Here is a 23,686-nt window from a genome sequence, read left to right as displayed (position 1 = left end):
AAAATGGTTGCATTGTCATCGTTTGTGGTGCAGCTCTGAAGAATCTTTAGATAAGAGCATAAAAGCGGTACACACAACAGATATTTGCTGACTTAGTGGTGACGCTCATTATGGCGAGAAACGGCTAGATTTTGTAGATATACAGACGACTGTGTATCTAATAGCAGCTCCAATGTGGGAACAGTTAGTCGCCATGTCAAGAAATAACCTGGCACACAAAGCACTACAAATTTTGTTGGTAACTGTAATTTAGCTTTTTTTGTAATGCTATTATGCAGGCCAACTCATGACATGCCTGCCTCTGTTGTTATTGACCCATAACATATAAAAAATGTAAAACCCTATCATTTCAAGTGGGGATTATCTCTGACTTTCAAATTGCACTGCCCTTGTTTCTCCTCCAGAAGCAGCAGATTGATAAGGGGCCACACTAGATTACTAACCTTTTTTTTTTTTTTTTTCCATGTGAGCCATGTGGCTTAAATGTTATCATCAAGATACAGCGTTTCTGAGAGCAACCAGGGGTAGGCAGAGACATTTATCCTCTCAGTGGTTGCTGATTCGTGGACTACTGAGCTATCATCTCCTGGAAGGTGATTTCACTAACTGAATTTCCTCTCTGGGGTTTCCTGTGGTGAAAGCAATTGTGATGTTGCTATGTGAAAGCAACACTTAGTTTCTAAGGAAACGCGAAAGAAATTGTGCATAGGCCTCATTTGCAACACCACAGGCAAATTTTGTAGTCACGTAGTGGTGGCTGCAGTCCGCTTCTTTCTTTTTTTTTTAAGTGCTTTAAGCAAAACTCTTTGTTAGGTATATAGTAAACACTTCCTAATGAAATACAACAACTTCCTCTGTGTGTGTGTGTGTGTGTGTGTGTGTGTGTGTGTGTGTGTGTGTGTGTGTGTGTGTGTGTGTGTGTGTGTGTGTGTGTGTGAGTTGACAATTTATTAAAAAAAAAAAAACAACTTCTCACATTTGGAAGTCTTGCATTCAGACAGCAACGGAAATTTGTCAGCCACCTGCCAAAATCTCAGAAAATAGCAGAAGGAATAGGTGAAAACTTGTCATGATCCAGTGCCTCATGACTACATCTGGGTCTTTGTTCATTTCCGTGCTGGTCTGACTGTCAACCACAAAGATGTTTCACTTGTATTCTTCAGAACAACAGCCAAATGTTCCCATCACGACTTGAAAGGCTCTTTCTGTTTTGTTTCACTCCTAGTCTAGCTTAAATGAGCCTGTTTATATCGCATTAAAATGGAGAAGAGGATATAGGTAGTAAACGCCACCTAGCAAATCTGTGAGCCATTTCCTTTATGCGAAGAATAAACTGTGATGTGAATGAGGCTCATGTGTTGACTCCCTTCCTATGTGGGTGGTCAAGGCAGGAAGCAGGCCTGATGCATTTGCTCTCAGCACAAGCAAAGACATACACAGCTTAGTCACAGTTTCCATGTTTTTTTGTTGTTTTTTTTGTTTTGTTTTGTTTTTGTTAAGTGGCTGCTTTTGGCATGCAAACAACATCGTCCTGGTAGCAGAAATATTTTTAATGCCCCAAGAGAAGGAAGCAGAATTAGCAGGGATGTTTTCATTTCATTTTGATGGTAATTCGAAACTGCATTTCTTGTGCGCAGCAGTAGTTAAACTTAAACTCGGATCTGGTTTGTCGCAGTACAGCTCTCCACACTCAGGTCTAATAATACCGCAGATCACAGGACAGACTGTCGGGGGGATATTTGTCTCCTAAATTGAGCTTTGAAGTCTTCATTATCTCCCTGCAGTCTGAGTCATAGTGCCAGACTTCCACCCCGCTGACAATGCTCTAATGAGGATTTTTAGATCAAGCTTCAAGCTGCCCACTATAAGACTGGGACAGAACCACTGTTTTCCATTGTCAGGTGTGTATGTTATGCTGTGAGTTTGATAGGGCTGAGCCATGTGAGCATAACGAACACAGTCGCTGTGTGCTGCCACCAATAGCATTGTGGTTTTTAACTGACTTGATCTTTCATGACAGCTGAATTGCTTCTGTGTTTGCCGTCATGCTCCACAGTGTACCTACTGGATAGGACCGCTGAAAACGAAGAGAATACTGTGGAAGATTTGCTGTCGTTCTATTTTGATACGTTTTGAAATTGAATATCTTCGAGTAGCTGCCCAGAAAAGTAGGACAATTGAAGGTTTCACTTTTAGGCTCTTAGAACTTGAGCCTTTTGTACTATATTCAGACCTTTTATGAGCTAAATATTAAACCAGTTTCCATCCATCTGTTTTCTTAACTGCTTCTCCAAGTAGGCTGGAGTTCATCCCAGCTATCATAGGGTGAGTGGTGGGGCCACTACTCATTTGATAAACAAACAAGTAGAGTACAGGGAATCAAGTGCCCTCGTTAGGTGTTGTTTGTACTGTATTCTGATTTTCCTAAATCTTGCTCCTCTGTAAGAACACCCTCCATCTTACAAAGACTAAAACTAACTGTGTAGCTACTTAAAAATAAGTTAAATCTAAAGATTTTTAATGAATACAAACTCAGATGAGCAAATTAAATTAATTAAAACTGCTTGATGCTTTCTCATACTATATGTCTGTTTACCATAAATGTTTAACACTACCCAGAACATATTAACAAGACTTTGAGGAAAAACAATAAAGCATTTAGGTTACTTTAGATATTTTTTCCCAGTATAAAAATATATCCTAGAGTACTGGATGTGTAGAAATCAAACATTAAACTTTATCAATGTTTCTTTGCAGGAATCCTCTTCTCTACACTGGTGTTCGGACCTGCCTGCGGCTTCATCCTTGGATCGCTGTGCACTAAATTCTATGTGGACGCCATCTTCATTGACACCAGTGAGTTGAATGTGTCCCTACTCTGTGATCCTCTCGTGTGTTCTTTTTTTGGCATGTGCAGTTTATTGACCGACACCATGCCTCCCCGCAGGTAAACTGAACATCACTCCAGAAGACCCGCGGTGGATCGGGGCCTGGTGGGCAGGCTTCCTCCTGTGTGGTGCCTTACTCTTCTGCTCTGCTGTCTTGATGTTTGGCTTCCCTCAGTCGCTGCCAGCAAGGGAGCGGGAGGAGGGAGCAGATAGCGAGCAGGTTATGCTTCCTCCCTCTCTGAGCTCAGACTGTGAGACTCCTAAGCCCAGCAACGGAGTCGTAGTTAACCATGAGCCTGCCAATAGCCCCACCTGCTGTCAGCAACTCAGGGGTGAGCATGCAGCATCCAGTGTGGTACTGCAGTTTTTTTTTTTTTTGGTTGTTGGTGTTGTTTTTTTAATGCAAGCATGTATGGAACAAAAACACACAACATTTTGTATTTTTATTTGTTGTATTTGCCAAATGCTATGAAGTACTGACAAAACAGAAGTGCTACAGTCCTTTTTAAATAAAACCTGTTAGTGTAAATGGTACTAGATTAGTTATAATATCATCCTTTGTAGTATTATGTGTTGTTAAAGATAACCTATGATATTTTTTTCTTATTTTTTACTGTTATAGTGACAAGTGCTCATGTTAAACATGGTCAGATGGTGAGGTCAACATATACGTATATAATCCCAGTAAACCAAAAGCTCAGTTTCAGACTGTGCTAAATGCTCTGGTTCAGACATCTATCATTAGTATGGTCATCTCAGCTTATGTTCAAACTTGCTGTTTTCAAGGGCCAGCCGATCAGAATAAAGCTGACTCAAAGAAAAGGAGGCTTGTATGAGACAAAGGATAAACTTAGGAGCTGCTTCAAGGCCCACTATATAACACATAAGAATTGAACTGTAAATCTACTCTAGCTACTGGAGTCTAGACTAGGTCCCCACATCGCACCATTGCAAGTTGTACTTGTATATATATTTTAATTAACAACAAGTTTGTAAAATATCTGTCTCATTAAGGGGAAATACATTGAAAGAGTATGCAACTTTTAAAAGTAAAATGAACTACTAGAAGAACTTGAACACTAGTTTTGGATTAGTAGAGTTTTTTCAGCGTTTTGATGGTCACTGTAGTGGCTATATTAATTTCTTAAAGTTCTCTCTTATATTTAATATAACCACACTACGGACGGACAACCGCCTGTTGTTATGCGGTGTCGTTAGCAACAACGACGGTAAAACCATTGCGTGTCTGCTTGTTTATTTTCCACATAAACCTTTCACAATAAAGCTCAAGACCCTGTTGAGACTTTTCAAAATAAACTGAATCACGTGAAAGAGCAGATTATTTACGGATGAGAAGTCAAAAAGAGCCGCCAGGTGCTAAAAAATAAACCTTAAACTCAAACGTTAGAACAGGCTTTTCCCCGCAGCACACCGTGTAATAAATACAAACAAAGCAAACGGCGGCCGTTACAACTTATGTCTAAAAATGTATAGTTTCATGCATCGGTTAAAACACTCAACTGCAGGTACACGACGCCCAGCTGGAAACACTTCATGCAAGCTGCCCGAGATTCACAGAACTTTCAGAAAATGTAAATTTTTGTGATTTATATCGTTATCGGGACGATAGATGTCTTATATCGGGATATGAGATTTTGGTCATATCGCACAGCCCTACCCTCAATGCTTATCTTTCCTCTTTCCTTTTATGTCCAGTGATCCCCACGGTTACCAAGCAACTCCTGTCGAACCCTGTGTTCACCTGTATCGTCCTGGCAGCCTGTATGGAGATCGCCGTCGTAGCCGGCTTTGCAGCCTTTCTGGGGAAATATCTTGAGCAGCAGTTCAACCTCACCACCACCTCTGCAAATCAGTTGTTAGGTTTGTATTCTGTGCAAAAAGTCACACGTATGCACACTTTTTTTTTTTTTCTTCTGCAGAGGAGCATAATAAACAGATTTGGGCCCATCTTGTGTTTAAGGTATGACAGCTATTCCATGTGCGTGTCTGGGGATCTTCATGGGTGGTCTGCTGGTGAAGAAGCTGAATCTATCAGCGCTGGGAGCAATCCGAATGGCCATGCTGGTCAACCTGCTGTCCACCGCCTGCTACGTCTCCTTTCTGTTCCTTGGCTGTGATACGGGTCCCGTCGCAGGAGTGACCATCCCGTATGGCAACATGTAAGAAAAAATATTTAATATTATCACTTGTTACATCCTCTGCTTAAAAGCATCAACGAAAAGTGGAAACTGACACCGGAGTTTGTAGAAGACACTGGTTTTAAATTACTTAATAACCACAACTAAAAGGCTAAAAGTGGCATATTCCTCACGCCAACCTCAGCCGTGCCTTGATCCAAGGCGAGTAGGGGCTGCAGACTAATGTAACACAATAAATAAAGCAGTTGAAGTAGCTGTCAGCCAAGATCATGTGAAGAGGTGCAAGTTGAGATTATCTTTTATGTGTGAAAGAGGGACGAGTTAGAGCGCTGTTGCTCAGTGTGGCATTCTGATCTTCAGGCTTCTGGCCTATGTTTACTTCCTGGATAACCCCTTTTTAAAACTACCTGTAGTTACATAAAGTTTGGGAAGCCATCCTTTTTGATATCCAATTCAGTAAGCAGAGACTATTTGAAAGAATTGAACTCAATGTGTTGAAGCGCAAAGTTTGGGTAATAAACTATTTGATGATTAGACTCAGATGAAGCTACATAGCAGAGCACTCCCACCAGTGGTGGGAAATAGGACAGGACCACCCTGGAGTCTAGACGCTGCTGGTGGTGATGGAGATAAAGCAGATGGACTCGGACGAGGGTATCTGAGCGAACAAAATGAAATGGAGATGTAGTGGAGGCGGGCCACAGTGAGCACCAAGATTTAAAGCACAGGGAACAGAGGCTGATTGACTCGCTGAATAAGGAAATAAAGTTACTGGACCAGAGATAATGATGAAAGAAGTGATCTAACAACAGACTAGCAGCCCAACCATGCAGGAATGCAGGGAAACGAGTTAATACTAGGTCTTCCTCGTTGAACTTGCATAGAAGCTTCATTCACACGTCGCCAGAAACTGTGTCCTTAATGTAAGATGAGATGAACTCATCAGTGGAGGAACGGCAGATATCTAATGATATATTTCTGTTGTCCTCACTTCAGCGTGTTTTCATGTCATAGGTTGAGGAGGAACGAAATGCACTGTTAGCATTTCAAACCCAGTTTATCAAACAAGAATACAAGCAGTTAACAAACTCTAGCAGTGAAAAGCGGTGCTGCTGCTAAGGCTGGAGGACTTTTTTGCAGATGAACTGTAGGGACTATAAATGTGTAAATAAAAATTCTTATCACTGCTGGACATTGGGGCAAAGATGGGACAGAAGGCTTTTTATTCAAACAACTTTGTGTCATTTTGTCGAGTCTATAAAAAGATTTTCTGTTTGGAAAGTGGCCTCGAGGGCTGCATGAACTGAATATGAATGTGACAGACTTCACTGAATCAGACACCAATAAAAAGAGGTTTAAAGCAAAGCTATTATGCAGCAGGACACGTTATTCACTTTCATATTGATAAACCTTTCAAGTGAAGCTCTGTTGTTAGAAGGGACTTTGTATTTATTATGTCGTTTGTCATAAATTAGCATGAATCACTGTCTCATGCGCACACTTTTTAACTTAAATTCTTTACTTCAAAGGTAAAAAGACAGTTTGTTTTTATAAAACCTAAAGAAGTACATGAGGATAAACTCGTAATTTTACTCCACAAAGCAAATTATATGATAATATAACAAATATGGTGTTTGGCTTCTTCCTTCTAATAGAAACAAACATCTCAAATCAGAACAGACACATTGCATTCCTCTTCACCTTATGCATGTATCTTGAATCCAAGGATATCAGCCCGTGGATTAATTCGTGATATCAAGATTGCTCCCTTTTCTCATCTCATGTTTTGTAACTATTTGTGACGGCATGAAGTAAAATGCCCCCATTTTGACCTGTATCTGAATAGTACTGTCAAAAAATCAGTGAGTGAGGCAGAGCTACACCTAGGCATACACCCCACAGATCATCTGACGTGGGCACACACAGTATGTGGAATTGTAGGTGGTTATTGCTCTGTTAACCCCCCAGCAGGGCTGGGTCTAACACCTTTTTTTTTCTCTCTGGTAGAAATCTAGCTTTACTGCCAGTGCTCCTTTGTTTTGTTTTTCACAATCCAAAGTCTCCTTTTTCTTTTTGTATTGGATTTGAATTTAGAGGGAATAATCAATGATAGCCTCTCAGAGTGATAAGGAGTCCTTTAAAAAAAAAAAAAAAGCCTGTATTCAGATCTAGATAGCCTCCATATGTAATCGCTTCGATCTTGCACCAAGCCTGACAGTTTTCATGCAGATCTACCCTTAACTTCTTAGTAATCCTGCCAGTGGCATCTTCAATTGTACTACCTGCCACAGAACAAAGACCTTATTTATCATCTTAGTAACTCTGTCACTTCTTACTGGGGTGCATCACCATAGTAAGGTTAGAGATCAACCTACTGACCAATCACAGTGTCACCACAGCTGGGAAAAGCCTCTGACTTCTGCACAGATAGTAGAAGGGTTTTACTTTTTAATGTCTAATTTCTGATGCAATACACAGATGACCATTAAGAATTATAAATTCTTAGATGCAAGTTTATTCCTTCATTTTTTCTTCCCTATTACATTAAATTTGCACATAGTCTAAACCTAAATTTGAATTCTGTTTTTAATGTGTTCCTTACTTGCTCTCAGATTCTCCTGTGTCCTAATACACAGGATACAGCTGTGATATTGATGATTCTGTTTACTGTCAGTGCAGTCAGCGTTTTGCTGGTTTTCTTTCCTGGCTTCAAATAAGCTAAATTTTATTATTATAGCAGCTCTTTTCCAGTCTTATTGACCAAAGCACTTAAAGTGCCCCTGCATTCATTCAGGCCTTTTAATACTAAACTGCTGTGCAACGCTTCTCCTCACACACCGCTGCTTAGTCAGCAGCAGAAATGACGCTTTCAGTCTGTATTGTGTGTTTAACCTCTTTATATTTTTCCCCATACTTTCCTCATAATTTTATCTTCCTTGGCAAAGTCACCTGCTCTGCTGCCAGTATACTTATCTAAACTTTTAATTTTGATTGTTGCGCCAACATCAAACCTTTCAGGTGAATGTGCGATTGAGAAACCCTGGGTAACCTTGGTGAGTTGGTTAGCAGCTTCTTGTGGCTGCTTATCGTGATTTTTGATGTTTGGGTAAATGAATTCAGAAATGAACAGATATCAGAAGTATGCTGAACTCGCTTCATAGTGCAAAGCCCAGGTAAAAAAAAAATCTTCTGCCAGCTTTCACTGCTCCTCTGTTTTCAATCCTTTAATCTTGTTATGGCCTGGCCTGTATTTATATACTGCTTTTCTAGTCCCTAAAGACCCCAAAGCGCTTTACATATCCAGTCATCCACCCAGTCACGCACACATTCACACACTGGTGATGGCAAGCTACATTGTAGCCACAGCCACCCTGGGGCGCACTGACAGAGGCGAGGCTGCCACAGCTGTTATTGTATCACAGCTAAACCTGCAACAGCAGCAAATATTTGTATAATCAGTCAATCATCATATTTTAGTTAAAAATTGTTACTTTTGGTTGCTGTGTCTCATTTAAGTATTTAAGCCTGTTTAAGTCAGGTAATCAATACATTACATTTAGCCCCAGTGAAGCTAATTATTAGTTACAAATGATGATGATGTTTATTGAACGGATGTTAATGTAAGTGTGCGATATAAACAGGGGGCAGGAAGTAGATTAAGAGGAGGATAATTGATCTGTCACACAGGGGCTGTTTTTGAGGAGGGGGAGATTTTACACTCATGCACACACATATGCAGAAATCCAGCTGTGTTTTGCACACAGATGTGTCGAGGTTCCTCAAGAACAGCGTACCTGTTTGGATCACTTTGAGACCGATAGCACTGTATTCTGCGGGGGTTTTGGCATTGAGCTCTTTCTCTATCTTTTTATCATTGTGCTAGTAAAAGATATTCATGTGTTCAGATGAATATTAAACACCTCCTTTTATTTGCAGCGCACTTTGAGACCTCTGAGTCCAAGGTTGCTTCTTTTTCAGTTAAAATAAAAGCATTCAGGCTCAGTCTTCAGCCTCGGTGTTGCTTTTATCTCTTTAATAAAGTGTGAACTCAGTGATTTAGTCTGTGTGCTCATCCTGTAGAAATACTGAATGTTTGAGCCGCTTTTGAAATTGGTGGCCTAAAACCAACTTGTTCCAGAGCGGGTTAGGAGAGCTGCGTCGTTTCCATGGAGATGTTAAAAGTGAAACAGTGTCCATAATATCTGATAAAGGGCTCCTTAGTTTTACAGATGTAACTTACAGCTGTTTCTCTCTGTTTAGGACCCTGCAGGCGAGCAGGAAACCAGAAGCTCAGTGCAACAGTCAATGCAGCTGCTTCACCTCCTCCATCAGCCCTGTGTGCGGCTCCAACGGCATCACCTACCTGTCCGCCTGCCTCGCCGGCTGCAGCCGAACTGGGATCCCCGCATCCAACATTTCTCAGGTTTTCATTTTGCTTTTGCCCTCTGATTATGATGAGTACCAGCAATGTTGATGAGGACTGTAGCACAGAAAAGCCACCAGAAACCTTTATAGTGTTCACAGATATGAAGTCCCAGTATTTCACAGCTCTGTCATCAGCATGCACATGCTGGGCAGTCAGGTGGTAACGTGCTTCAAATCACATCAGCTCAGCAGCACAAAATATCACCACTTCACTGCTGCTGAATTTTTTTTTGCTTTTCTTTTTTCAGTTTTTAAGTGCTCCTAAAACAAACACACATTGCTCATTTCTACTGAGGATTTTGATCCAGACGTGAGGAGCAGGTGTAGCATGTGTGTTCCTGCAGGATGAATGGCTTGTTGTTGTACAAACGTCTCTCTCTCTTTCTGTTGACAGAATCTGACCGGCTGCTCCTGTATATCCAACGACAGCGAAAGTGCCACGGCGGTTCCCGGGAAATGCCCAATGCCGGGATGCCAGCAGTCTTTCCTCATTTTCCTGTGCGTGATTTGTGTCTGCAGCCTGGTCGGAGCCATGGCCCAGACTCCCTCTGTCATCATCCTAATCAGGTATCGTTGTGGTTTTATTTTATTTTGTGAAGAGACTCTCAATGCTTTAATTTGAAAAATAAAACTTTTTTTGTTCTGTCTGTTTCTCTTGAAGGACTGTGAGCCCTGAGCTGAAATCATACGCGCTCGGTGTGCTGTTCCTTCTGCTGCGACTCCTCGGTAGGAACCGTTTCCAGATAACACATCACTTTCACATGCAATCGCTCAGTCTCATTTCTCTCACTCGCAGCACAAATCCTGTTGAGGCTGCAAGCGTGTGGCGTTTTACCAATGCCTCCAGTGACGCACTCTGTTAATGACGGCAACCCGTCAATCGCTGATGCGCGGCTGCATCGACTTTACGTGTTTTCAGATGGAAAGCAAGTAAATCAGATCACGAGAGTGTAAAAACAACCTCACGTTCAGGAGGCAAGAGAAGAAATGGAACATAAGAGAGACAAAATGTGATTTTTAAATCATTTCAGTGCGTACGGAGTGATAGTTTGAAGATTTATGATTCTCCTCTTACAGCCAGCAAACCTTAGCTCAGTGCATGTTTCTCTCTTGCAGGATTCATTCCCCCTCCTCTGATTTTTGGTGCTGGGATCGACTCCACTTGCCTTTTCTGGAGTTCGGACTGCGACAAGAAGGGTGCCTGCCTGTTGTACGACAACGCGAAATACAGGCATCTCTACGTGAGCCTGGCCATCGTTCTCAAGGGTGTCGCCTTCCTCCTTTACACCACCACGTGGTATTGCTTGCGGCGGAACTACAGGAAGTACATCAAAAGTCACGAGGGCCACTTGACGCCAACTGAGTTTTACCCGTCCCTCACCGACGGCCCCAAAGTCGTCGACAGGACGAAGTTTATATACAACCTCGAGGACCACGAGTTTTGTGAAAATATGGAGTCTGTTTTATAATTTGTAAAGCAAAAAAAGGACAATATGGACATTTAAATGACTATTTTAGGAATGTAGTTTTTTCTTCTTTGTTAAATTCAAGAGGTTTTGATAAAGGCGATCTATTTTACGGCCCATTGAGGTCCTCGTGGCTCTCGACTGCGCTACACGTCCTCGATAAAATCAAAAGGGTCCACTGTAGTTGTTTACGTCTGAGCGAGGTGTTGTCAGGTGTTGCCAGTGAGTTCCCGTGTTGACTCTGTGGTAGAAGACGAGCGCAGTACCGTCCCACTCAGTCCTAGTCTGTTATTAGTGAGTGGACATGATGCTACTACAAACTATAGTTGCCATATTGCTTTAGGTCCGTCACGATTCCAGTGACAGTTTCCTTTCAGTCAGCACTGTGTGTTTTTGTTCCGTCACTCTTCAAAATGACATTTTTATGGTTAAAAAAAGAAAAGTTTGGTTTGTTTTTCAGTTATTCATATTTATAAAAGTTGCCAAGTGTTTACAAACTACTAGTTGATGCGTTTTAATTTCACTGCAGGAAATTTTCCTATTGAAAAATTAAAAAAAGAGAGAACAGAAACACCCTCACTGGGTTATTTTAGTGGCCTGTTGGATCTTTTAACTGCTCAGTTTCCTGTTCTCTTGCTGGATCATAGACACTGTTTTTTGATACTTCTTAGACTAGACGTTGAGGTCTTGTCTTATAGGTTGAAATGTGCAATGTTTCTTCATGATAGCATTTCCATGTTGTTTTTACTTCTTTTCAGCCTAATATGTCTTAATAAGGGATAGTTTGAATAAGAACTTTCTATATGTTTTCTTTTGGCTTTTGCACCCAGTGTCAAAGCAAAGGAAATCAAAAGTAGTATTTTTATGTTGTTCATCCTTCAAGTGGAAGGTTTGTTTTCATTTGGCCCAGAATGTTTTTATTAGATTGTTTTCGAGTATAAATTATATGTAATCTAATTGTCTGGGATGTGTGTGTGTCTGATGTTACAAAAGATCTGGGACAATTCATATCTATGGTGTGTTGCCTGTGTCTTCAAACTAGGCCTGTAATAAGATACAGAGGTTACAGATGTGCTAAAGGAGACTGTGTGTACAAGGTTAAATAAAGTTAAAGGGCACTGAATTCATATCCAGGTGTGACTCACTGCACATGTGACCTGTTACTCAGCTGAGCTCTCTGCAGTTACAGTTTGTCCCTTTTCTTACACTTTTTGTATGGCAGCATATTGTTTATTTTACTCTGGAAATAAATTATTTTTCAGAAAATTCATACAAATTTGAGTTCTTTTCTTTTCTTTTGAGTTCTGTTTGTGTGTAAGTGGCTCCATAGTGTAGTCGTTTACACATTCGCCTAACAAGTCAAAGCTTGCCAGTTTGGTCCCAGGAGGAGGCACGAGTCCCTTGGGGTTTGCATCAGGAGGGACATCAGGTGTGAAAATCTGCCAAATCAAATATGCAGAGCCATCCTGTGGTGGCCCCTTGTGAATAAGGGAGCAGGCAAAATGTGTGTAGAGCTGAGTTGTTCAATGTTTTTATAAACAACCACTGTTTCTGCTGGCTAGCAGGGGGCGACTTAAGGGGCAAAATGTCACAAAGTATGGAGGAGTGTCTACAGCCATCTGTAAAATATGGTGGAGGCTGGGTCATGGTTTGGGGCTGCATTTCAGCCAGTGGTGTTGCGGTCAAAGTTGATAGAATTATATTGGTCATATTTTCATCCACAATGCAATACAACCTGTAAAGTGTTGTGGTCTTAACTCAAAAGAAGTAATGTATTATAGCGATGTGGAGTACTCCAGATTTTGGTATCGATCTGATACAGAGTAAATACAACACCGATGCCTTTAATGATACTTTTAACCTTTAAAGGCAGCTTAGGTCAGAGAGAGCAGTGTGTCGTGATCCATGAGATGAATCAACTTGCTAAACCTGGATACATTTTAATGGCCACTAAATCACTGTTTTTATGCAATAATTAGCTAACATAACGAAATGCATCTTTTAACTTTTCATGTATTTTAAAACTGGATTTTCTGGAGACCTGGAATGCCCACCCTCCAACAGGTCTCGTCAGATGTCTGCCCCTCCCTGCACCAGGTCCTGCCAGAGGTTTCTTCCTGTTAAAAGGGAGTTTTTCCTTTCCACTGTCGCCAAAGTGCTTGCTCATAGGGGGTCGTCTGATTGTTGGGGTTTCTCTGTATTATTGTAGGGGTATTTACCTTACAATATTAAGCGCCCATATGGGTGGCTGTTGTGTAAGTAAAATTAAAATCAATTTAGTTTAATTTAAACATGTCTGTCTCTAAGGCACTTTGGATCAACTTCTGTTGTTCAAATGTGCTATAAGTAAAACTGACATGAGAGTTGATACAAAACGATTCAACATTTGTCATAGTCTGTTTAATGCAATTTTTCATTTCTGAAAAACATAATTTATTTAACATGATTATATTACGTTAAATAATATAATGCATATTTACAGGATAGAGCAAAGTATCTATCTGATAACAATACCAGCATCGGTATCAATGCTATCAATATTTGGATTCATCTGCCCACCTCTGATATATTACACATTACTCATTACTTTTTTTTCAAGTAATGCTGTATTTTACTTAATTACTAAGTGGATGAAGTAATTTGTTACGCTACTCGGTACTTAACTTTGTTCAAATGGCCAACAATATAAACTTGAGGCAGTTCCACACACCAACACATAACTTATGCTATTTAGAACACAGATGCAATATTTTAGTATTTATTTATGAACAGAAAATTGACAACTTGAAGCAAAGCTGAAAACGAGCACAGAGAGACTTCAAAGCGATTGCCACAGTCAACTTTAGAAACATGAACAAGTACAAACGGAAGCTACAAGGCTGACTGCTCATCACTGCCTTTGTTGTCTGCTGAAGTTCAGGCTCTGGCTGCTAGCATGCATTCAGCTTTAATGTCACTTTGGGGTTTTGGCTAGCTTTGTGTTAGCATGCTGTCTGTGCAGATACTTGGAAAGAGCTGAAGTTGTGTTATCAGCAGAATGCAATTGATTCTATCCTGGATGTAGTTTCAGCTTTACCATCGTACTCTTGTCCTTTCATAAAATAAACAGTAATGTCCATATCTGGACTGCAGGCTGCTCCACCGCGGTCCTCCTCCCACAAGTAACGACACAATTGCAACGGTAATTTATTAATGAATTTAGTGCAGTAACTGCACCACTGAAAAATATAATGTGACTCAATGCTGTTGGCCACAACTTCATTTTTCAGCATGACAATGATCCCAAACAAAGTGCCAATGCAGTAATAGCATAGCTGGACAGAAAAACATGCAGGAGTCGCAAGAGTTCAGGCTGTGCTGGTCAAACAAAATATTGATTTTCAAACTTTTTAGAATTGTACAAACTCTGTTTTTGCCCTGTATACTGTATTTCTATTCATGTTTGCACATATTTCAATAAATTGCTGCACTTATTTACCACACCGGCTCAGATGTCACCTGGCTTAATGAGGTCTGGAAGTAGGCTACTGGAACAAGATATGCAAGGACCGAGAACATGGAATTGTTGGAGTGTGTGTGTGTGTGTGTGTGTGTGTGTGTAATCACGGTTCTATTTTTCAGATAGGCTTTTTAAAGATTCTAATATAAGTGTTGAGGCACTGTTAAAATAAAAGCTCCAGCTCAGCTACCAGTTTGTATTCACGGCTCAGCACATATTCCCAATATTGTACCAAGTCCTCGCCCAGCGAGATGCTTTATATAGACACGAGAAATTAATGGTACCACATGAGGACAGAGACTTTCCATATTTTGATTTGCACAGTGGATTGGAGGCTTAGTTTAGCCGTTAGACTTTAGCTCTCACAGTTTGAGTACCACAGAACCACTGAGAGTTTGTAAAATATGCTTCTAGATATTATGTAAATCAATACATGTTTCTGCAAAAATAATTTTAACAAGTGCTACTTAATATTTTTACTGTATAAAAACAATAAATAAATCAAAGAACAATTTTACCTTTTGAAGTCAAATAAGCATGAATGTTACATGAGGATGTATATAAGGCTCTCTAACAGCAAATGCTGCTGAGGGAAGGACAAAGTGTGCAATGAGAATTTTCTTTTTCTTTTGTATAATAAAGGCTTTCAAAAGCAGCACAATTCAAAGTTCTTCACTTCATCACATTAATAGACGTGAGAGTTCAATCAGACCTCACGTTTTCTAAGACTTTCATTCCTGATATATGACATATGAAAAGTGAAGTAGATTCAGTCCCTTATAAACCAACAAAAGAATATAAAAGTCACTTTATTGACACACAGGGAGCTGGTACAAGATGACTGATGTGGTCCTCTCTCCTGGGTTTTTTAAGAAACACTTGAATAATAGCTTTCCTGGATTTCTGGACGTAGCACACGAGTCCTTGTGTTCTTGACATCATGTAACTCTCAAATGTCCAACCTTGAGCTAAAATGACTGAGCAGAGCTATATATATATATTCACTTTCATCGGTACAGCTGTTTAACTCAAATATTAAATCGTCCAATCATCTGACAGTAATCCATGGAATTTCAGCAAGCAGACATGATCAAGTTAACTTTCGGAAGTTCAAACCGAGAGAAGAAAAATTATTTAAGTGACTTTGAATGTGGCATGGTTGTTGTGGCAAGGTTTGCAGAAAATGGTCTGAAAAAGAGAAAATATTCAGTGAGGATCAGTTGTCTGGGTGAAAATGCCTGGTTGATGTCAGGGGAGAGTGGCAAGACTGCTTCGAGCTAATAGGAAGGCAACAGAAAATCAACCAAGCTATGCAGAAAAGCAGCAGATGGGCTACAACAGCATCAGAAGACCACACCGGCTGAAGAACAGAAGAGCATCTCTGATCAATAACCTGTCAATCTCGCTAAAATCAGCCTCGGTGAATCTATGTCACAAATTAAGACATTTCTCGTCCTTGTCATACCGCTGTGCTGATTTCTGTAAATAACTAAGGTAGAAAATACGGTAGTGAAATCCCATATGACAAACGTTGTAGCAACTTTATATTAACCCATATATGAAAACAGCATCCTAATGATTATGCCAGTTATCCTTTCTGGGCAAAAACAAACACACTGGAATTAATTCCTGTTTTCAGCCTTAACAAATATTTAAGGTGCAAGATTTAGTCCTACAGTTTGAGTGTCATTAAAATGTAACCAAATGAGAGATAAGAAGGAAATTTTGAAAAAGTGTCAATAATATACTTTACAGGTATCGACAAAAAAAAACCCCTAACCCTGTCAGTCAGAAGCTGACCTGTAACAGGTGGGCATTACACTAAAAACAGTGTTGCAGAGCTGAAGCCTGTCTGCTAGTACTGTGGGATACTTATACTTTTGATATAGTTTAGATACCAAGTATCACCAATACCAGTACTAATACCGATACTTTTGACCTATAAAGGCTTACGTGTCATGGTTTGAGATGAACCATCATCAATTTGCAACTCTGAATACATTTCACTAATTCACAGATTTGTATTTTTCACAATAATTAGTTGTATTAACCTAAATTTCAAAGTGTGCTTTGTTGTATTAACAAAAAACACTAAAAATTTTCACATATTTTAAAACAAATTTTTCTTTTTTAGTAAAATAATAGTAATTTAAAAAAAGGTTCAACACAATACTGAAGTAACAGGCAACAAAGTATCGATGCTATTGCATTAGTATGTATCCAATATCTATACCAATACCAGCATTCTTATCGATATTTATTTATTAACTTTATTATCTCTAAAGCATCTTCTGTCCAAATTAAAATATAACGAACTTCTATTGGCCGGAGACTTGAACTGGGACTGGCTGAATATAGCTTCTGATGAATTTAAATCCTTCTGTGACTCTGTTAATCTTAGCCAGTTGGTCAACCTACCTACAAGGCCAAATATAAAGAGTCCTGACAAATCTACTTTGATTGACCTAATTCTAACAAATGTCCCTCATAAGTTTCTGTCTCTAGGCATGTTTTGTAATGATTTAAGTGATCATTGTGTAGTTGCTACCAGTAGGAACACTAAAATCCCTAAATGTAAACCGCGTATCATCTGTAAAAGAAATTTAAAAATATTTAATGAGCAAGCGTTTCATTATGACTTGTCTATGGTAAATTGGGAAAACTTGAGTCTGATACCAGACATCCATCTGGCTTGGGCTTATTTTAAAGAAATTTTTATGAAGATTTTAAATAAGCATGCACCTGCCAAAAAATTTAGGGTCAAGGGACGGGAGAACCCTTGGTTTTCATCGGAATTATCAGAGTCCATCCATCAGCGTAACGTGGCATGGGCAAAAGCTAGGAAAAACGATTCCCTGACTGACTGGTTAGACTTCAGGAAATTAAGAAACAAATGCACGACACTTATCAAGAAGGCTAAGTCAGAATATTATTTATCTGTTACTACAGAAAACCTCAATAACCCTCAGAAATTTTGGAAAGTAATTAAGTCCTTATCTATAAATAAAATATCACAGGCTCTTCCAAAATTCATTTTAAAAGATTCTGTCCCAGTTTATGACAGAACTGAGGTCTTAAACAGCTTTAACAAGCACTTTGTAGCTACTGGTTTTTTATTTAACTCTGTTGGAGCAGCCCCCATGATTCCCTGCACAGAACCCCAAACATATATTGGGGAGCTTTTTGATTTTTCTCCTTTTTCTGTCCAGGAAGTGCATAAAGCTCTTAAAGCCTTAGATCACAGGAAACCCCCAGGGCCAGACTTAATAGAGCCCTATTTTCTGAAAATAGCAGCTGATTACATTGCACAACCTCTTACGATCCTTTTTAATCTTTCAATCCAAAATAAAGAAATTCCACTTGTTTGGAAGTCTGCTTTTGTTACGCCAATATTAAAAGGAGGCGACCCGGCCATTTTGACTAATTACAGGCCAATATCAAACTTGTGTGTTTTGGCAAAAGTCCTTGAGTCTCTCGTCAGTGAGCAATTAAAAGAGTTCTTGTACTCTAATGAAGTTCTTTCAAAACTACAATCTGGGTTCAGAAAACAGCATAGTGCTGTCACGGCTGCCACAAAAGTGATAAATGACATACTTGTTGCTCTTGATAAAAAACAGCACTGCGCTTCTCTCTTTATCGACCTGTCAAAAGCTTTCGACACTGTGGATCACGCCATTTTAAAGCATAGGCTTCTTTCTTTGGGGCTGTCTAGACATGTTGTCTCCTGGTTTACTAATTATTTGAGTGACAGGACTCAATGCATTAAATGTGAAAATCTGTGCTCAGAACTTTTGAATATTCACACTGGGGTGCCACAGGGTTCAATTTTAGGACCTCTGCTGTTCATCATGTATATAAATGATTTGGGACAAAATGTGTCCAATGCTAGTATGCATTTTTATGCTGATGACACAGTTATTTATTCCTTTGGCTCAAACTTTGAAAAGGCAATAGAATCGTTGCAGAAAGCTTTTGACGTGGTTCAGCACACACTTCTGGAGCTGAAATTGGTTCTCAATGCTGAAAAGACAAAGCTAATGTTGTTTTCAAACATGAAGAGATTTCCTCAAACTGTCCCCTTGGTGTCCACTCTTGAGGGAAACCTCATAGAAGTGGTGCATACGTATAAATATCTTGGCTTTTTAATTGATGATTCTCTGACCTTTAAACCTCACATAGACAATCTTGTGAAAAAACTCAAACTAAAATTGGGATTTTTCTTTCGAAACAAATTTTGCTTTTCTTTTGAGACAAAAAAGCGTCTTGTAAATGCTACATTTTTATCTGTTTTAGATTATGGTGATCTGCTGTACATGAATGCTTCCGCCCAGTGTCTTCATAAGATTGACTCAGTTTATCATGCCTCCTTACGGTTTATTACAAACTGTAGGGCCTTGACCCATTGTTGTGATCTGTACGCTCGAGTGGGATGGCCTTCGTTGTCCTCCAGGAGGTTTGCTCACTGGTGCATCTTTATTTATAAGGCCCTGCTTGGACAAATGCCCACCTACATTTGCGATCTGCTCACACGGAGAAGTACTGTTTCTTACAGCCTGCGTTCAAGCGATCTTTTATTGCTCAATGTTCCATTTGCCAGAACTGAACTGGGAAAGAGGGCTTTTACTTATGCTGCCCCTTTCACATGGAACATGATGCAAAAAGACTGGAAGATAGCAGATCTTATTTCATTAAATGCTTTTAAGTCCAGATTGAGAGAGCCAGAGAAAAATGTTTTTAAAATGTAATTGTTATTTATAATATGTATGTAACTTTGTAATTTCAACGTGTTGTCGCCTCTTGGCCAGGACTCCCTTGCAAAAGAGGTTTTTAATCTCAATGGGACTTTTCCTGGTTAAATAAAGGTTAATAATAAAAAATAATAAATATTATCTTTGGATCGAGCCCACCTCTGCTTTCTTCGGTTCAAAAAAGCCAAACATGATCTTATGGCAGCACGGTGGCATAATTATCTCTGTTGCCTCACACCAAGAAGGTCCTGAGTTTGCGTGTTCTCCACGTGTTTGCGTGGGTTCGGTTAATTGAGGTTAGGTTAATTGGTGATTCTAAATTACCCATAGGTGTGTATGTGACTGTGATGTCTGTGTTAGCCCTGCGTCAGCGTGCCTGGAGCCTCTCGCCCTGTGGTAGCTGGGATAGGCTCCAGTGCGCCACACGACCCTGCCAAGGATAAGCAGAAGAAAATAGATGAATGGATCTTATGACACATGTAAAGCATGTATAGAGGCATCAAGGTACTATTCCCTCATCTCCTTAGTCTTATCAAATTTAAGGAAATACAGTCTGCTGGAGCAGTTATCTTATGATATGTTACACAGATCTCACTGATCTTACATGCAAAATTAATGGCCTCCTCATATTTGTTGCTTCTGAAAACGACATCTCATAATTACAATGACACCTCAGCACTTGCAAATGTGGCTATAATGCGCTTTAAAAAATGAGGGCGCAGTGTATTTCTGCCTGTCTTTGAGCGAGTGTCGTTGTCAGGTGGTTGTAAAGTCTAATAATAGCTCAATGACACTCCTGAACAAGACACACACACACAGAAAGAAAGAGAAAAAGCTTGTGCATGACAGCAGCAGTATCAGTATCACTGCATCTGTCTCAACAGCCTCTGATATTCACCTCACTCCTGATACTCCTCACAACAAAGATGCACAAAATACAACAACTGCGATTCCCCGGGAAGGTGTCCTTGTTGAAAGGCAGAGCAAAAACAAAACAAAACAAAACAAAAAAAGCCAACGACAACAACAAGAATCCACCAGCAGGAAACAGACGCTGCTGCAGGCAAGAGTTTTCTCTCTTAGTCAAGAAGTGTCAATTAGCCTAATGGCTGCTTTAGTAAGACAAAGCGTTACACAACAGCTCGAGTGGAGAAAATAAAGCAGTAAATCCTCTCTGGGGTGCCTCGACTTGCATCCTTCTCAAATTGCTGATACACGTTCAGTGACTGTTAATCTGATAGAGTGACTGAATTCATCCTGCTCTCATTTGGATTTTCATCCCAGAGTGGAAATGCGACGTACATGTTCCACTAAACACACTGAGAGTGAACTGTGAATTAACACTGGATGTAAAACCAGACATCATATGTGTAAATATCATTATGAGTCATTATGCACAATCTCAGGGCTCCAGCTGCACTTTTCAATTTATGTAAATTAGACCTTTATTCATGTCTGTGAATCGCAATCGTGTAGAAAATGTATGCCTGGAATATGAAAACAGATAGCACTTTCCCTTTAGATTTGTTTTGACTGCATAATCCCTCATTTACTTTCATTATATATCAACTAACTAACTAGCTAAAGACTGACTGAGGGCGAAAATGATGCTAATGATAGGAATTGTATAATGGAGGGGTAACACATTTTAATAAATGACTTTTAATTACAAAGGAATGAAGAATCGATGACGACTATTCAAACGTTTGTACTTATGAAGAAACTCATCTGCTAAAGGAACGGCAAGAAAATAAAAAAGCAAACATGCTCAGTTAGCATTTTGGGATAAACATAAATATATTCAAAGGAAAAATCTTGGCACAGCATAACAGTAATAAAGGGGTGCGTGATAAGATTCATTTCTTTTCCAACATCAGCGCTCTAATTATTTTATGCCCGAAAAGTGCTGGAATTCCCTGAGCAAAGCAAAATAATTGAGAAAATTTTAAAAATGTGTTTGGAAATCACAGAACAGTCCAACATTTATGAGTCTGTGAAGCCGGGAGGGAAAAGTTCAGGGAGGGAGGGAGGGAAGGAAGGAAGGAAGGAAGGAAGAAAGAAAGAAAGAAAGAAAGAAAGAAAGAAAGAAAGAAAGAAAGAAAGAAAGAAAGAAAGAAAGAAAGAAAGAAAGAAGGCTGAATTGCTTTCATCTCAGCCATCCTCCCAGTCAATAAAAGCAAAAGGTCATCTTTTACAAAAACAGGATGAAGTGCCGATAATAGTTGCTTTAAAAGTGCTTTGTTTAAGGGGCAGAGTTGTATTCAGAACCTAATTCAAAGCACAAACATGTCGATAGTTTAGCCTTATCAGAAAAATGAACTCTGTGGCTGATTATTATGTATATCATTAACACACGCAGCTCAAAAGTTTGTGGAGGGGATAGAGACGTTTTTTCTTTAGCTAATGGTCCTTTTTTTCATTCCAGTGAATGATTTGTGTGCTCATATAACGACTGAATCTTTTGTGGTTAACTGAAATATCCCCGCTGTTCACAAACACACACACACACAATGTTGTGATCTCAGCCAGCGGCTGCGCAGCCTCTCTTCTGGTGCCGTGTACAAGCAGACAGGTTGATAAAACATGAAGGAGCCAGTAGGAAGGAGAATGGGGGAGGTTTTTGATATTTTCTTCCTGATTGTAACATCAGCAGAAGATTTTTCCTGAAATTGTCTGACAACCAAGAAAAATGTGAAAACTGCTGTCAGAACTTTATGTTACAGGGGTTTTAGTTAGCAAATGAGTCTTGTTCTGAGATGCACAGTATGACTTCAAAACAAAGGTTTGTGTGACATGTTTTCAACGTGAGTTGACTTCCAGGGGTGATTAAATTAAAATAAATTCCCCGGCACGATCAGGTGGCGCGTTTACCTGCACGTCTGCACTTGCTTCCTCAAACAAATGACACAAAAGCGGCCTGACGTCGAATAGAGCTGTCGGTTTGTTACAATCTGACTCTTGCATTAAATTCAAGCAAACACAAAAAGATGACAAAAGACTAAATCGTGCCTGGAGGCGCGTTGACTAAGCAGGGAGAAATTTAAATGCCGAAAGATGAGGATGATTATTTGAAAGCAAAATGGATTTTACTCCAGTAAAAGTCAGCAGGCATTCCCCCCGAAAAGTTGCAACTCGGTGTGTTAGATTCACACAATAAAGGAAAAGAAGTGCTTCAAACTCAGAGTTTCCTGGGGTTGGACGTCCAAAGCTCCAGCTAAACCCCAGGTCACATCTAATGATTAACAGAATGGTTCATCCTAAATCCTAAATCTTTTCTGATTTTAATGAAGTATCTACACAGTCACACAAAAGCCAAACCATCCCTTCCACACTGTAAAAATGCAGTGTTTTATCTATAGCTACAAGCGAAAGGAAAAAAAACTCCTTCCAGTTGTTTTTGTGGATTTGAAATCCCATTAACGAGTTATATAGTTAGCTGGTCAAGCATCCACGCCTATGTTTGAATATCAAATTGTAGTCTCAACATGCTCCTCAGTGTGGAAAGTAGTAGTTCACAATGCCTGATGACAACTTCAGTTTTTGACAGTTTCCCAAAATCAAAATGTTCTAATTTTTTTTGAACAACACTTCTCTGATGAGTGTCAGAGGAGGGTGTCTCTGATTGTTTGATAGCACAAACAAGACTGCATAAGTGATAACACAAAGCACACTACTCCAGTCGCTCACAATTTGCTTAAACAAGTTGCTGGAAACGCTCTTCAGTCCATATTGACGGGACAGCATCACACAGTAGCTGCAGATTTGTTGGATGTACATGGATGATGCTGGTGTCCCGTTCCACTACATCCCAAATGCTCTGTTAGATTGAGATCTGGTGTCTGTGGAGTCCATTTGAGCACAGTGAACTCACAGCTATGTTCTAGTTTGATGTGATTTGAGCTTTGGGACATCTTTTTGTGACACTTTGGTCATCCATGGCACTCAGGTAGGCTGCGGTGTTTAAACAACGCTCAGTTGGTACTAAGACACTGAAAATGTGCCAACGTCAGCAGCAGCAGCAGCAGACGTGTGGGCTTCTGCCACACATCTGGGCTTCTGCCACACATCTGCTTCAGAGATGCTCTTCTGCTTCTTTTTTGTAGCAGCCCTGTAATGTGAACTTTTTCTAATCAATTTCACTTTTAGATATAAGATATTGTATAAGACAAAAAGAAAACGTGTCTATAAGACAAAAGCAAATTATGCTTTGTTTTTACAATGCAGTGTATTTTATTTTTACTTGTGTGTAATCTTTGCTGTTTGTGGGGTAATACCTTTGATTTCTTACATATTTGGCCCATTTAAAAAGTGCAGTATTTGTTGAAATTTGCCAAACAGGGTGCACTCAGAAGCTACTGTGACGCAGATAGATGTGGGATCCGTTTTGGCTTCTTTTTCTTGTTGGATGTGTGAACATTTTCATTGACATCGCTGTCCACTGACTCACTGCTGCAAGGCTATTTACGGGTTGTTGTTTTTTTTGATTAGATAGAAGATTTTT

At 39.7% G+C, this 23,686-nt stretch overlaps 1 protein-coding gene across 3 annotated transcripts in view; it reads left to right on the top strand.

Moving 5' to 3' along the window:
- The window catches only part of slco3a1a (solute carrier organic anion transporter family member 3A1a), a 36,125-nt gene extending 23,899 nt beyond the window's left edge, over positions 1–12,226 (top strand). For all 3 annotated transcript variants that reach the window (XM_086298602.1, XM_086298603.1, XM_086298604.1), the window contains exons 4-11: positions 2,758–2,856; positions 2,948–3,220; positions 4,605–4,769; positions 4,870–5,068; positions 9,308–9,470; positions 9,867–10,039; positions 10,134–10,198; positions 10,589–12,226. In XM_086298602.1, coding sequence (XP_086154728.1) covers positions 2,758–2,856; positions 2,948–3,220; positions 4,605–4,769; positions 4,870–5,068; positions 9,308–9,470; positions 9,867–10,039; positions 10,134–10,198; positions 10,589–10,941 — 1,490 coding nt within the window. In that variant the 3' untranslated portion in view covers positions 10,942–12,226. The remainder of the gene's footprint in view (positions 1–2,757; positions 2,857–2,947; positions 3,221–4,604; positions 4,770–4,869; positions 5,069–9,307; positions 9,471–9,866; positions 10,040–10,133; positions 10,199–10,588) is intronic.
- Positions 12,227–23,686: the final 11,460 nt, after the last annotated feature.

Source organism: Aulonocara sp. 'chitande type north' Nkhata Bay, linkage group LG7 (assembly GCF_057382095.1).
Source record: "Aulonocara sp. 'chitande type north' Nkhata Bay isolate Kocher_YH1m ecotype deep benthic linkage group LG7, A_spYH_male_GT1.1, whole genome shotgun sequence".
Classification (NCBI taxonomy): Eukaryota; Metazoa; Chordata; class Actinopteri; order Cichliformes; family Cichlidae; genus Aulonocara; species Aulonocara sp. 'chitande type north' Nkhata Bay.
Note: the sequence above shows the minus strand (reverse complement) of the source record. Positions and strands in the feature narration are given on the sequence as shown.